Source organism: Trachemys scripta, chromosome 3, assembly GCF_013100865.1.
Source record: "Trachemys scripta elegans isolate TJP31775 chromosome 3, CAS_Tse_1.0, whole genome shotgun sequence".
Taxonomy (NCBI): domain Eukaryota; kingdom Metazoa; phylum Chordata; order Testudines; family Emydidae; genus Trachemys; species Trachemys scripta.
The window spans coordinates 45,979,044-45,993,324 of NC_048300.1; the positions used below are offsets into that span (position 1 = coordinate 45,979,044).

The following is a 14,281-nucleotide window of genomic DNA, read 5'->3' on the forward strand; positions in this document are numbered from 1 at the left end:
ACCAATGCACATTTCTCACTGCCCATCTAGGGTTTTATAGCATGTTCTCAACCATCATGTTATCTGTAACTCTCTATCAGGATGAACTGCATTAATTAATTATTTTGGAAAATCTTGCCACTCACCCAGCCACTCTGCATCCTCTTTCATCAGGGATATTTCACAAATAATAATAATACATAAAAAGAACATAACAAAACACTTACCTTATCCTATACCTGTCAGGGGCCCTTCCGTGATACTGCTGAAGTAATGCAGCAACGCTACAAGCCTTTGGAACCAACCTTGCGGGTGGCAACATCAATCAATTCACTAGAAAAGGCCAGAGAGGAAATCAAGAGAGAGGAATGGAGAAACCGCATAAATGACAATAAGTAAGTTCCTTGGTTTTTTCTTATATTTTTATGAGAACATTTGCTTTATTCTGCTGCTTTCAGAAACCTGTTATGTCTGACAAAATGAAATGTCAAATTTGACAGCTTACCAGCAACCATTCTAGGTACATACTTCTAAATTCTGTGTTCTTATTTAGATTGTAAAGTGTTCAGGGCAGAGACCCTGTCTTGTTGTATGAAGTGTGTCATGCAGACTTATGGAACTATAGAAGGACATATAATAAACAACCATTAATATAATACACATTGCAGAAGATGGACTTCCTGGAAAGCAGTCAATCAAATGGTGCAAGGATCCTTCTGCCTCTCTTGCGCTCTGCCAATGGACAGGCACTATTTCAGTCTTTGCACTTTGGATAAATAAGGATTATGTGAGACTAGCTGTTGGTGCTGTACTCCCCTCTGCACAGGCTAGCAGAGCTCACTCTGCAGGGAGCTGGAGCACATGTGGCACCCTGTCAGAGGTGACATAGAAACTGTAGTCTGTGTTTCTGAAGCAGCATGGTTTCCTGCAGCCCATTGCCTGCAGGAGCTTCAGCTGTGCTGGTGCATCTCCAAACAACCCTGAATATAGGGCTATACTTTAAAGGCATCATCTATCCCAAAGGATCTAGCACTCCCATCAACACACTTTTATGTTCTTTTCTGACCAGAGTGGACAGGGCTGGCTCCAGGGTATTGGCCGCCCCAAGCAGCCAAACAAAAAAACCGAAAAAACAAAAAAAAAAAGCCGCGATCGCGATCTGCGGCAGCAATTCGGCGGGAGGTCCTTCGCTCCGAGCGGGATTGAGTGACCGTCCGCCGAATTGCTGCCGAACAGCTGGACGTGCCGCCCCTCTCCGAAGTGGCCGCCCCAAGCACCTGCTTGGTAAGCTGGTGCCTGGAGCCGGCCCTGAGAGTGGAGCTCTGTTGGATCCATCATAATGGAGTTCTGTTGGGTCAGTTCTTCAGAGTCTGTGGTTACTTATCATAACTCAATGCTTTGGTGGCTTTTCTCTGGAGTTCACTCTTCTTAACAGTACTTTAACCCCAGAGTTTAAAAAAAAAAAAGTTTGGTGAATCATCTGTCGTAGTGGTCATACTGTGCCCATTGACATATTGAAGGCCTATGTTTTGCAATCCCTACTAGCTTCTAGTGAAACCTTCTGAAACCTGCAGTCTAGAGCTTTTGTTCCAGTTTCACTGCCACATGATGTCATTTATGTTAACTGATGTGTTGGGACTCTGAAGTCTGAATTCTACTGCATCAGTGGATTTTGGCATTTGTGTTAAGTAATGTAGTTGTCATGTTCTTTTCCCTCAGTCCTCCCCCACACACCTCTTTTTTTCTATTTTATTCTTAACAGTGACTAAAAATGGCATCTTCTTATTCAAGAGCTCAGCTCCCAAGATGTATTTAGACCATGTTTTATTTGGTTGATTTTTAGTGACAAAAATAAGATGTCAGTACTGTACTTCTTACTCCTTTTGTATGGTGCAGCCAAACACAGGTTGGTACAGATTACAAGTAAAAGTTGTTTTCTTATTGGATTCTGTCCCATTTAGTACATCATTTATATAATTGTTAAGAAAGTTTCAATTAATTTATGCAATTAATTTTATACAAAAAGTAAAAGAATGCCCATACCAGGTTCTGTACTGAAATTACAAGGCCAAATTCCATTCTCAGACACACCTCATCTGCCCTGTAGTGGAGAGCTTAATATGAAGATAGTGGATTGTACATGTATAACTGAAATCCAGATTTTGCTTGAAAGACCTGAGATGATGTAGAAGAAGGAAAGAAACCACCTTGATAGTCAGATCCCACATTAAGTTGACAGAGCTAGCAGTTAGAAAAACACGACTTTTTTCTCCTAACCTCTGCCAATTAGATCTAGAAGTCGTTGGGAGACAATAAAGATGTTATCTCACTTAGTTTTTTTTTTAATTGAATCATGTTCTTCGCTTACTGGAATGACTGGTATGTCTACACATCCCACAACAGTAAGACTTCAGATTGACAAACTTAAGCACTCTAAGAATAGCTTTGTAGACAGTGCTTTGAAGTTGTGGCTTTGGCTGGAGCTTGAGCTCTGAAGCCTAAGGAGTGGGGTGGGCTTCAGAACCCATGCTGCATCTTCAAAGTTTTGTCTACACAGCTATTTTTAAAGAGGTAGCCACACCAGCCTAAGTCTGTCGAACTGGGCTGGAATGCTCATTGCCACTGGCTGGGTAGACATACCCACCGTGTCGTGTGCTTATGGGATAACACTAGTCCACAGATTTCACCATGTTTAATCAGAAGTCATGAAGAGTCAGGTCCTGGATAAAGATCTGACTGCCTCTTCTAATTCTTATGATAAGTCTAGTATGAAGGCTGTGGCCTTGAGCTGTCCAAAGTTGAGTTTTCAACTCTGATAGATATTGGTAAATTGTCTTTCTTCAGCTTGTGTATAAGGAAGAATTTAATGACAATCCTAATGCACAGAAGCAGTGTCCTAATGCCAATGGTTCTCGGAGTCCTCCACAACACAGAACAAAGGATTGTACACTATGTATCCATTCTGTGACTGCTTAATTTGTACACCAGCTATGCTAGGATCACATCTGTAACCTTGCAAAGGAGATGACAACCCTTCATGCCATCATCAAGACTACCAGTCACTGATAAGGTTGCAGCACTGTTGGGGAATACTTGCCTCAAGAGAGGAGTCAAGACAGTCAAGGAAAGGTTTACTGATGGTTTATTATCTGGGATATCTTTTATGAGCTGACAAAGTTCTGTATATTTCTATGTAATTGAGTACTTTAAGACTATATTTCTGCATCATAGTGCTTATTTATGGAATTACTCATCTTTTTTGGAAAGAAAAACAGAGCAAAAAAAGAGAGATAAGGCATTTATTGTCAATGCTTACTTTTGTGGAAGGTGAGACATACTTCCAAGTTTTTACTTTCTAAGGCCCTGTCTACACTGGCAAGTTTGTACGCAGTAAAGCAGCTTTGAGCGCTGTAACGCCCAAGATGCACACACTGCCAAGCCACTTGGTGCGCAGAAACTGCACAGATGCAGCACTCTAAAAAAACCACCTCAACGAGGGACGTAGAGCTTTCTGTGCCGTGGTTACAGCGCTGCAGTGCCAGTGTAGACACCATGGTGATTACAGCGCTGCGATTGGCCTCTGGGAGGTGTCCCACAATGTTCTCACCTCTCTGGCCATCGGTTTGACCTCTACTGCCTTGCCCTCCGGTGACCAACCGTCAGTCCCACCCCATACATTCCTTTGCAAATTTGAAAGTCCCCTTCCTGTTTGCTCAGTGATGAGTGCAGTGGTCTCAGCACATCTTTCCAGGTGGCCATGCCTGCTCCACGCACCAGGCGATCTCCCACTTGGAGCAATGCCGAGGTGCTGGACCTCATTGGTATTTGGGGAGAGGAGGCAGTGCAGTCACAACTGTGCTCCAGCCGTCAGAATTATGATACCTATGGACAGATTTCTAGATGCATGATAGAAAAAGGCCATGACCGGGACACATTGCAGTGCAGGGTCAAAGTGAAGGCGCTGCGGAACACCTACCACAAGGCGCGGGAGGCAAACCGCCACTCCGGTGCTGCACCCACGAGCTGCCCGTTCTACAAAGAGCTGGACGTGATACTCGGTGGTGACCCCACCTCCACTGCAAAGTTTCCTGTGGATACTTCATTGGCTTTGTTGCCAGTTGAGAGTGGACTGAGTCTGGAGGAGGCAATCTTGGATGAAGAGGGAGAGGGGGAACCAGAGGCAGAGGATGACTCGGAGGCCAGAGATGCATGCAGTCAGGAGCTCTTTTCTACCCCAGAGGAGCCTAGCCAGTCACAGCAGTTGGAGCTTGGCGAAGCGCAAACAGGAGAGGAGGCCCCTGGTAAGTGGATCTAATTTTGGGACTTGCTGAAGCGAGTTGTTGGGGGCAGGAGGGTTGCAGAAAGCAGGCTTGTCTCCCACCTCATACCTAGTTTGAGTGGCAGAACAGGCTGTTGATACACTCCCTCACTTCACGGGAATCTCCCTCAGATCTCCAGGAAACTCTTGTAGAGTTACTGGGCAATCCGCTCCCACAGGTTCCTTGGCAGAGCTGCTTTGTTTCTTGCCCCATTAATGGTAACTTTCCCATGCCACTGTGCCATCATGGGGAGTGGGGGGGACTATAGCTGCACACAGGCTAGCCGCATAGGGGCCAGGGCGAAAGCCACAGGCTTGAAGAAGATCCTCCCTTGATTCTCTGCTCACCCTCAGCAGCGAGATATCTTCCATAATGATCACCTTCCGTGGAAAGTGTGGGGACAGGAATGATTATCAGGGCCCCCCCCTACAGTGCTTGCTCTCCCCAAGTGCCCAAGAGACACGTGCCCAGTGTACAGCAGGGTCCAGGAACAGTGATTTACCCCGCCCCTGCGGCTACTCCCCCTTTTGGGGGTCTTGTGGCTTATGTGTGCTTGCCTGGGGTCAGCCAGTTAGTGACAGGAGTGTGAGTACTGGCAGTGTTTTAAAGCACTGAAACAGTGTTGTCTGTGTTGCAAACAATACTGCTTCTGTAAAATGTTGCAATTAAACTTCACAGAGAGGACCTTGGGAGCACAGTCTCCTTCTTTGTTATCAGCGGCAGAACAGTTGCAAAGAATTAGAAAGCGTCCAAGAAGACCTAAGGAGGACTTTATGCATGAGGTTATGATGCCTTCCGCCGCAGAGAAAAAGGAATTGAAGGAGTGGCGGGACAGCGAGAAGAGGGACTGAAACAAGAATGTGGCATACCAGAAAGAAGTCATGGAGCGGCTCTTAACAGTTATGGAGCGCCAAGCGGACACGGTCCAGGCGATACTAGCTCTTCAAACGGAGCAGCTCTATGCCTGCCCTTCCCTGCAGTCGCTGTCGCAAAACTCTTTCCAATGCGCCCCCCACTCCCCCAGCCAACATACTCTTATCAACCTCCTGGCTTCACTTTCTACCCACAGCATTCCACTCCTCCCTCCTCACAGTCCAGCAGTGTGGACTCCCAATACCCACTGCACTCAACACCCATCCATTTGCAGTTTGGCCCTGCTGAAGTACAGCACCCGCTGCATCATACTCCAAAGGAGAAGGTTAGGTATGATCCCTGGACATACACAACTCCGTAGCGGTCCCGGGACCCCTCCTCCTCTTGAGACCTTCCATTTCCTCATTCCTTCCATTCCCCCCTCCCCCTCCGTGCTGATGAATTTTTTTCATTTGACTCTCTCCTCTGGTTGTTGTCTTTCAATAAAAGAATTGTGTTTGTTTGAAATCAATCTTTATTAAGTGAAAGCAAAAAGAGCACTGCAAAGCAACATACAATTATGTTAAGGCCCCTTCTTGCATCATGTGCACCAATCATCTCCTTCCTAGCATTACAATCACTGCAATCCCGAGCATAGCAACAAATATTAGTGGCTTTCAGCTTCAAATTGCTGCCTCAAAGCATCTCTGATCCTTATGGCCCGTGCTGTGCCCCTCTAATAGCCCTGGTCTCCAGCTGTTCAAACTCAGCCTCCAGGCACTGAGCCTCTGCAGTCCAGCCCTGAGTGAAGCTTTCACCCTTCTCTTCACAAATATTATGGAGCGTACAGCATACGGCTATAAGCATAGGAATATTGTCATCGGCCATGTCCAGCTTCCCATACAGGCATCACCAGAGGGCTTTTAAACGGCCGAATGCACACTCCACAGTCATTCTGCACATGCTCAGCCTGTTGTTGAACCGCTCCTTGCTGCTGTCAAGTTGACCCGTATATGACTTCATGAGCCACGGCATTAAAGGGTAGGCAGGGTCTCCCAGGATCACAATGGGCATTTCGACTTCCCCTATGATGCTCTTCTGATCCAGGAAGAAAGTCCCTGCTTGCAGCTTCCTGAAGAGACCAGTGTTCTGAAAGATGTGTGCATCATGCACCCTTACGGACCAGCCTGCGTTAATGTCTGTGAAACGCCTATGGTGATCCACAAGCGCCTGGAGAACCATTGAGAAATACCCCTTGCAATTAATGTACTCAGTGGCCAGGTGGTCTGGTGCCAGAATTGGAATATGCATGCCATCTATTGCCCCTCCACAGTTAGGGAAGCCCATTTATGCAAAGCCTTCCACAATCTCACGCATGTTGCCCAGAGTCACGGTCTTTTGGAGCAGGATGCGATTAATGGCCCTGCACACTTCCATCAACACGACTCCAACAGTCGATTTTCCCACTCCGAAATGGTTAGTGACCGATCAGTAGCAGTCTGGAGTAGCCAGCTTCCACAGTGCAATCACCACATGCTTCTCCAGTGACAGGACAGCTCTCGGTCTTGTGTCCTCGTGCCGCAGGGCTGGTGCAAGCTCATCACACAGTCCCATGAATGTGGCTTTCCTCATGCGAAAGTTCTGCAGCCACTGCTCGTCATCCCAGACGTGCATGATGATGTGATCCCACCACTCGGTGCTTGTTTCCCAAGCCCAAAAGCGGCGTTCCACTGTGGTCAGCACCTCCGTAAATGCCGCAAGCATTCTCGTGTCATAGCTACTATGTGTGGCGAGATCAACGTGGCACTTCTTTTTCCTTTGTAGTTTAAGGAATAACTCCACTGCCACTCATGACGTGTTGGTCAGTTCGAGCAGCATTCTTGTCAACAGCTCGGGATCAGCTAGAAAGAGGCAGGGCAGGGCACGCAGTACACAAACCGTCGAAAGATGGTGCCAAATGCGGACGGAAGCACAGGGATTGCTGGGATGCGAAGCAATGTATCACAGGGCATTGGGACAGGACCCGGGATGCCCCGCGACCCCTTCCGCCTTCCCACAAGTCTTAGCGGCAGAAGAGAAAGAGGTGCTCTGTGGGATAGCTGCCCAGAGTGCACCACTCCGAATAGCGTTGCAAGTGTGAACACACTATTGCGCAGGCAGCTGTCAGTCTGAACACACAACAGCGGTTTTCCTTCGGCGCTCTCTGAAGAAGGTAAAATTACTTACCTGTAATTCTCACCCTTTGAAGATATCACACAGGATTCCCACTCCCCTGCCCTCAGACTTTTAGGTTTCTTTTCAAAGATAAGGTGTGGCTGCAAGTGGTAAACTTTTACATTGAAGTTACATTTGCATTTCTAAGAGCATTCTTGTTTCCCATGTATTTCAGGAACTGATTGAGAAGGGTCTGGGAGCTGAGGCAGCAAGCCAGAGCTGAAAGGGAACACAGGGGAGGGTCTTGTGCCTAACTGCTAGAGCCTCAGAGGACTAAAAATATAAGAGCTAGGGATGTTCCTGATCTGTCTCACACCAGGGAGGCAACACTTAAGAATGGAAATCTATTTATGTGGATGCATAATCTACTGTACACAGGGCTCTGCCTATATCTATTATATCCAACTTTAAAATGGGTGAACATATATTGTCCTTCCACTCAAATAAGCTCAGGATATGATAAACCTGCCTTCATTTTTAGACTACTGCAAGTTTCTGGTTTCATCTTTTATTTTATAATGTCATCTCTGAAGCATTTTAGTCTTCAAGACTAGAAATCAGTTGGGAAATGCATCTTAAAAACAGAGTGCTCAACTATGCCCTGTATCCAAGCAGTGTTCTGATGCAGTTGAGAATGTGAGCCACAGGGAGCTCCCTGACCTGTGCTACTCAGCTATGTCAGAAGTTAGAGCAGCTAAGAGCCTGCCCTCAGTTATGGCACTGGTGTAAGTTCCTTAAAAGACCTGCACTAGTAGAGAATAAGCATAGTTGCACTCGCTCTGCCATGTCCCCTCACCCCTCCCCACCCCCAGAATATTGCTTCATCTCTATACACTGGAACTGGCTGTACTGCCTCCAAAATACTTATGCCAATAGAACGTTACTCTGCGTGAAAGGAATTCTCTTCTGGCTACGTACAACTAGACTCTATCCACATTGTAGTGATGGAATGACTTGGGTATCGAGCCCAATAAGAATGACTTTCTTTATAATTGTTCTCTGAAGAAGTACATCACAAAAATGCCCACCAAGCCACACTTCTCCCCACAGAGTTGAAGTCTTCCTCTCTTCATCCTTCTCCCTTCCACCCCCCAAAATAATGCCGTTCCTTTTTATAGAGATGGAGTGATTTTACTTTCCACTTGGCTAGGAAATGGAAATTGGAGCACCAGGGGATACCCACTTTACAGACTAGTGGCTGACATGAGACACCACTTGCTGGAACCAATAGATTTAGAAACTGAGCATGTAAAATTCTCTTCTTAGTTGCATACAGCAACATCAGCCCAAGAATGATGATCTGTTGTATTTATTTGTATGTAATTCTCTAAAGGTCAGAAATTATTTTTTTCCGTAACTTTTCTGAAATATGTCTCAGTTCACATGCCTTGTACTCCAAAGGGCCCCCCGAAAAGATTGTTTTAAAGTTCACATAATACTCCAGAGTTAGTTGTGGTTTATAAATAAAGACATCGTTTTACAAGAGAGGGCAAAGACAGTCCAGTGATTAGGGTGCTAGCCTAGGGCTTGAGAAACCAGATTTCAGTTTCTTCACCCATCCCAGACTTCCTATGTGACCTCAGGCAAGTCACTAAGGCTCAATGTGTTTCAGTTCCTCATCTGTAAAATAGGGATTGTAGTTCTTCCCTACCTCAGGAGGGCTTTATGAGGATAGCTGCAATAAAGATTGTTAGACACTGAGATACCACAGCAATGGGGGCTGTCTAAATACCATAGATAATCTGCTATTTAATTTTCTATCCCAAGAGATGAGCATATTCTGTCACATAAGAAAAATTAACCCCCACTGACCTCTCTTCTCTACATCTTTTGTTTTCAGTGTGATTATAGTTCGGAGCATTCCATCTCACTTTGCTGAATTCTGAGTGTCTTTCTTACCAACATCCAGGAATTATTCGGTGGGCTCAAACTCCACCATCTATGGACCAGATCCATGTCTTTCCTGAAAAATGAACATCAGTGGGTTGGTCTGCTTTTAAGGGAGATGGTTAATACTCATTCCAAGAGGATGAATTCCTTCTGTTCTTCTGAGTATTAAATTTTATCCATTAAATTTTTCGCTAAAGAATTTTCAAAGTGAACATCTTGTCCAACTACCCAGTTCTGGTCTAGCCTCTCTTTTAGGGAAAGATTATGGAGAAGTTTGTGACCTAGATAGATCCTGTGCCTACAGAGCATGAGGGTCAGGAGTTGGCCTAGAATGAATGGTAACAAAATTTAAAGAACATGTTATTTTGCATTCAGCTAAATGCTTAAGTAGGATTTTTTCTTAAATAAAATATTATTTCAATGTCTTATGTCTTGATGATACAGTTCACTGTATTTCTGAGTTAGTTACAATGGAAATAACCACTGCATTTTATGTCATACAGATCTTACACATCTAAAAACTTTTTTCAAATTATGTCTAGTTTTTCATATGCTTTGCAACTTTAGCAATTTGCATATTTTCTGGACTGTTATTGTATTATGATAAACAGGGATTACCATATATTTTCAGATAATGTTTCCTTAACAATTCAACTTCTATTTGTAACTCTTCCATTCATTTTAATTACTAGCACAGTGTGCAACATTTATTAATCAGCAGAGTCTTTTTAAGTTAAAATACTAAATTAGCTAACCCCATTAACACAGAATACTCCAAACAAGCTGTAATAGGAGAGGTAGTTACTGTGTAAATCGTATTATACATGCGGGTGCTCTAGGGCACAGTTAAGCATGATTACCCTCTTTTGATCCAGTATTCCTCTGCTTCTTCCAGCTAATTTCCAGTGGAAATTTACAAAGTGGTGCCTTCATTTTTCTATCTTAATTTTTCTAATGAAGTTCTGGTACTTTATAACACTGGGGATGCAGATAATAAGTCTGTGTATAATTAAGAAGTTCTAGAATTTGTCTGCAAAAGAGATCTCTGTTACTTTTGCTTCATACACGAAGTAGGCTATTCTTTTTTTCTGCTACCTTACCCCATTGCAGACCTGGATTAAACAAAAATGACCAGACGATTCCTAGATTTACTGACATCAGAATACAAAATAATGTATACGATAAGTACAGCTGTGAACTGGACACACACTTAGTGTAGCTTTGCATAGAGTGTCTTACATAATGAATAATAATATAATTGTCAAATTATATGACATTGGATGTAACCAGCAGTGGTGCTGGAACTAGGGATGCTGGGGGTGCTGCTGCACCCCCTGACTTGAAGTAGTAATAATACACCCCAAATACATCAGTGGTTCTCAAACTTTTGTACTGGTGACTCCTTTCACATAGCAAGCCTCTGAGTGCGACCCCCCTAATAAATTAAAAACACTTTTTTATATATTTAACACCATTATAAATGCTGAAGGCAAAGTGGGGTATGGGTGGAGGCAGACAGCACGCGATCCCCCATGTAATAACCTTGCAACCCCCTGAGGGATCCTGACCCCCAGTTTGAGAACCCCTGAAATACATGGTTTCATCAGCACCCCACTATAAAAAAAAATTTCAGGACAACTAGTAACCAGACTAGATGCGTCAAGAGATTATACTGTCTTTAGGTTGTAAATACAGCTTGTTTTAACATGCATTCATTATTGGACAAATTATGGCTGCCCCAGCACAGTTATGCTAAGATAAGAACAGCCACAGAGCTTCTTGCCTTCCCTGAGTGAAAAGCAGAAGGGGGTAATCCTACAGGTGATAGTACTCAGTGTCCCAAAGAGGGCACATCTGAAAAGGTGGAGGAATAACTTCAGATTTGGCCCCAACTTTGAAAACTGAAAATTCATGAAGTTCTTCATAAAAAATAATTAATTCATATGTGCCAGATGGTATTGAACAGTTTATGTGGAGCTAATTGTTCATGGTCTTCTTTAGACTGACAGATCATTCTGTTTTACTTGAGTTGGGTGAGATGCTCTGCTAACAGTTGAGGTGTGAACACCAAGGGAGGAGAAACTGCTTCTGTAGTTGGATAGCCATTCACAGTCTTTGTTTAATCCTGATCTGATGGTGTCAAATTTGCAAATGAACTGGAGCTCAGCAGTTTCTCTTTGGAGTCTGGTCCTGAAGTTTTTTTGCTGTAAGATGGCTACCATTACATCTGCTATTGTGTGGCCCAGGGAGGTTGAAGTGTTCTCCTACAGGTTTTTGTATATTACCATTCCTGATATCTGACTTGTGTCCATTTATCCTCTTGTGTAGTGACTGTCCAGTTTGGCCAATGTACATAGCAGAGGGGCATTGCTGGCACATGATGGCATATATAACATTGGTGGACGTGCAGGTGAATGAGCAAGTGATGTTGTAGCTGATCTGGTTAGGTCCTATGATGGTGTTGCTGGTGTAGATATGTGGGCAGAGTTGGCATTGAGGTTTGTTGCATGGGTTGGTTCCTGAGTTAGAGTTGTTATGGTGCGTTGCGTGGTTGCTGGTGAGAATATGCTTAAGGTTGGCGGGTTGTCTGTGGGCAAGGACTGGTCTGCCTCCCAAGGTCTGTGAAAGTGAGGGATCATTGTCCAGGATGGGTTGTAGATCACTGATGATGCGTTGGAGAGGTTTAAGCTGAGGACTGTAGGTGATGGCCAGTGGAGTTACGTTGGTTTCTTTTTTGGGCCTGTCTTGTAGCAGGAGGCTTCTGGGTACACATCTGGCTCTGTTGATTTGTTTCTTTATTTCCTTGTGTGGGTATCGTAGTTTTGAGAATGCTTGGTGAAGATCTTGTAGGTGTTGGTCTCTGTCTGAGGGGTTGGAGCAGATGCGGTTGTACCTCAGCGCTTGGCTGTAGACAATGGATCATGTGGTGTGTCCGGGGTGGAAGCTGGAGGCATGAAGGTAGGTGTAGCGGTCGGTGGGTTTTCGGTATAGGGTGGTATTAACGTGGCCATCGCTTATTTTGTACTGTGGTGTCTAGGAAGTGGACCTCCCATGTAGATTGGTCCAGGCTGAAGTTGATGGTTGGGTGGAAGCTGTTGAAATCATGGTGGAATTCTTCCAGGGTCTCCTTCCCATGGGTCCAGATGATGAAGATGTCATCAATGTAGCGTAGGTAGAGACGGGGTGTGAGTGGATGAGAGCTGAGGAAGCGTTGTTCCAGGTCAGCCATAAAAATGTTGGCATATTGTGGGGCCATGCGGGTGCCCATGGCGGTGCCACTGGTCTGGAGGTATATATATTGTCACCAAATTTGAAATAATTGTGCATGAGGATAAAGTCGCAGAGCTCAGCAACAAGTTGTGCTATGTCATCATCAGGGATACTGTTCCTGACAGCTTGTATTCCATCGGTGTGTGGGATGTTTGTGTAGAGAGCCTCTACATCCATGGTGGCTAGGATGGTGTTTCTGGGAGGTCACCAATGCATTGTAGTTTTCTCAGGAAATCAGTGGTGTCACGGAGATAGCTGGGAGTGCTGGTGGCGTAGGGTCTGAGTAGGGAGTCCACATATCCAGACAGTCCTTCAGTGAGAGTGCCAATGCCCGAGATGATGGGGCGTCCAGGATTTCCATGTTTGTGGATCTTGGGTAGTAGATAGAATAACCCCGGACGGGGCTCTAAGGGTATGTTGATTTGTTCCTGTGTTAGTGTAGGGAGTGTCCTGAGTAGATGGTGCAGTTTCTTAGTGTATTCCTCAGTGGGATCTGAGGAAAGTGGCCTGTAGAATTTGGTATTGGAGAGCTGTGAGAAAGTGAGTGCTTCTGAGCTGTGCCCCCGTTGGTAGGCACCACACAGAAATGAGACTGTGCTTCTCAGCAGACAATGGCACAACTGCCAAGCCTATATTCCTCTTGCTTCTGCCCAGGAAGCTTATCTCACTCTCAAATTGCCAGAGTCACTCACTCAGAGTCAGCCCCTGATCAGCATCCTGCTATAGATGTCATCCCTGCTATCCCAGCTGGAAAATCCACTGGGTCCAGAAGGCCTTTCTTCCATCTCCTGCTGCTCTACTGAAAGAGATAAGGGAGTGGGAGAGACAAGAAGAAATGAAGAAAAAGGGTGAGGAAGTGGAAGAAAGGAGGGAATATGTGGAGGGAGGATGGAGAAAGAGTGGAGAGATGGGAAAACTACGCACAGAGTAGAGCAGTGGTTCCCAAACTTTAACAACCTGTGAACCCCTTTCACTAAAATGTCAAGTCTCATGAACGCCCTCCTAAAAATGAGTATTTCCAGTGATTTTCTCCTTTACTTGAGTATAAATTATAGAAGCAGTGATCTTGGAAATATAAAATTTGTTTTTGACATGCTTATTACACACTATTTATTATTATTATTTATAATTACAGTATTTTTATTACATTATGAAAATGGCAACACTCTTCCAAGATCTCACTTTCATAGCTTGCATCACTTTGAATAAGCCTGTTATAAGACAAGGCTCCTGTCTTGCATCAAGGAGTATCAGATGTGAAACAGCATGAAGGCATTGAATAACCCAATTCAAAGAGTTCCTCCTACACAAGCATTCAGATCTTGAGCAGTCCAGGCAAAAAAGGCACATTACAACAAAGCTTAAACTTGTTCTTCATAATAATTTTAAAAACAATACTAGCTGTCTATTTAATTTTAAAAACAGCAAAAAATATCCACCTCTCTTTCCGTTTCTTATAAGAAGTCTTGAAGTTTAAATCTCCTCAGTGTGATAGATAAGCTTGCTTTGATCTGCTTAGCTCTTGGAAGTCCAGGGGCTCCAGCCTGCTGGCCTCATGCTGCCTGGGGTCCCTAGGGACAGCTCTGTCCACCATTAGGAATTTTTTCCCCCGATAACCGCCTGTAAAATTTCACGAACCCCAGGTTGGGAACCACTGGAGTTTGCTGAAGGGAGAAAGAAAAGGAATTTTTATGGAAGTTGGCTAGGACATGTTCAGGAATCTATAGGTGCACCACTGAGAGTTATCTGAGGCAGGA

General features: G+C 44.6%; 1 protein-coding gene across 2 annotated transcripts in view; it reads left to right on the forward strand.

Annotated features, from left to right (window-relative positions):
• The window catches only part of SPATA17 (spermatogenesis associated 17), a 173,667-nt gene that overhangs the window by 109,832 nt on the left and 49,554 nt on the right, over positions 1–14,281 (forward strand). For both annotated transcript variants that reach the window (XM_034764602.1, XM_034764601.1), the window contains exon 8: positions 226–374. In XM_034764602.1, coding sequence (XP_034620493.1) covers positions 226–374 — 149 coding nt within the window. The remainder of the gene's footprint in view (positions 1–225; positions 375–14,281) is intronic.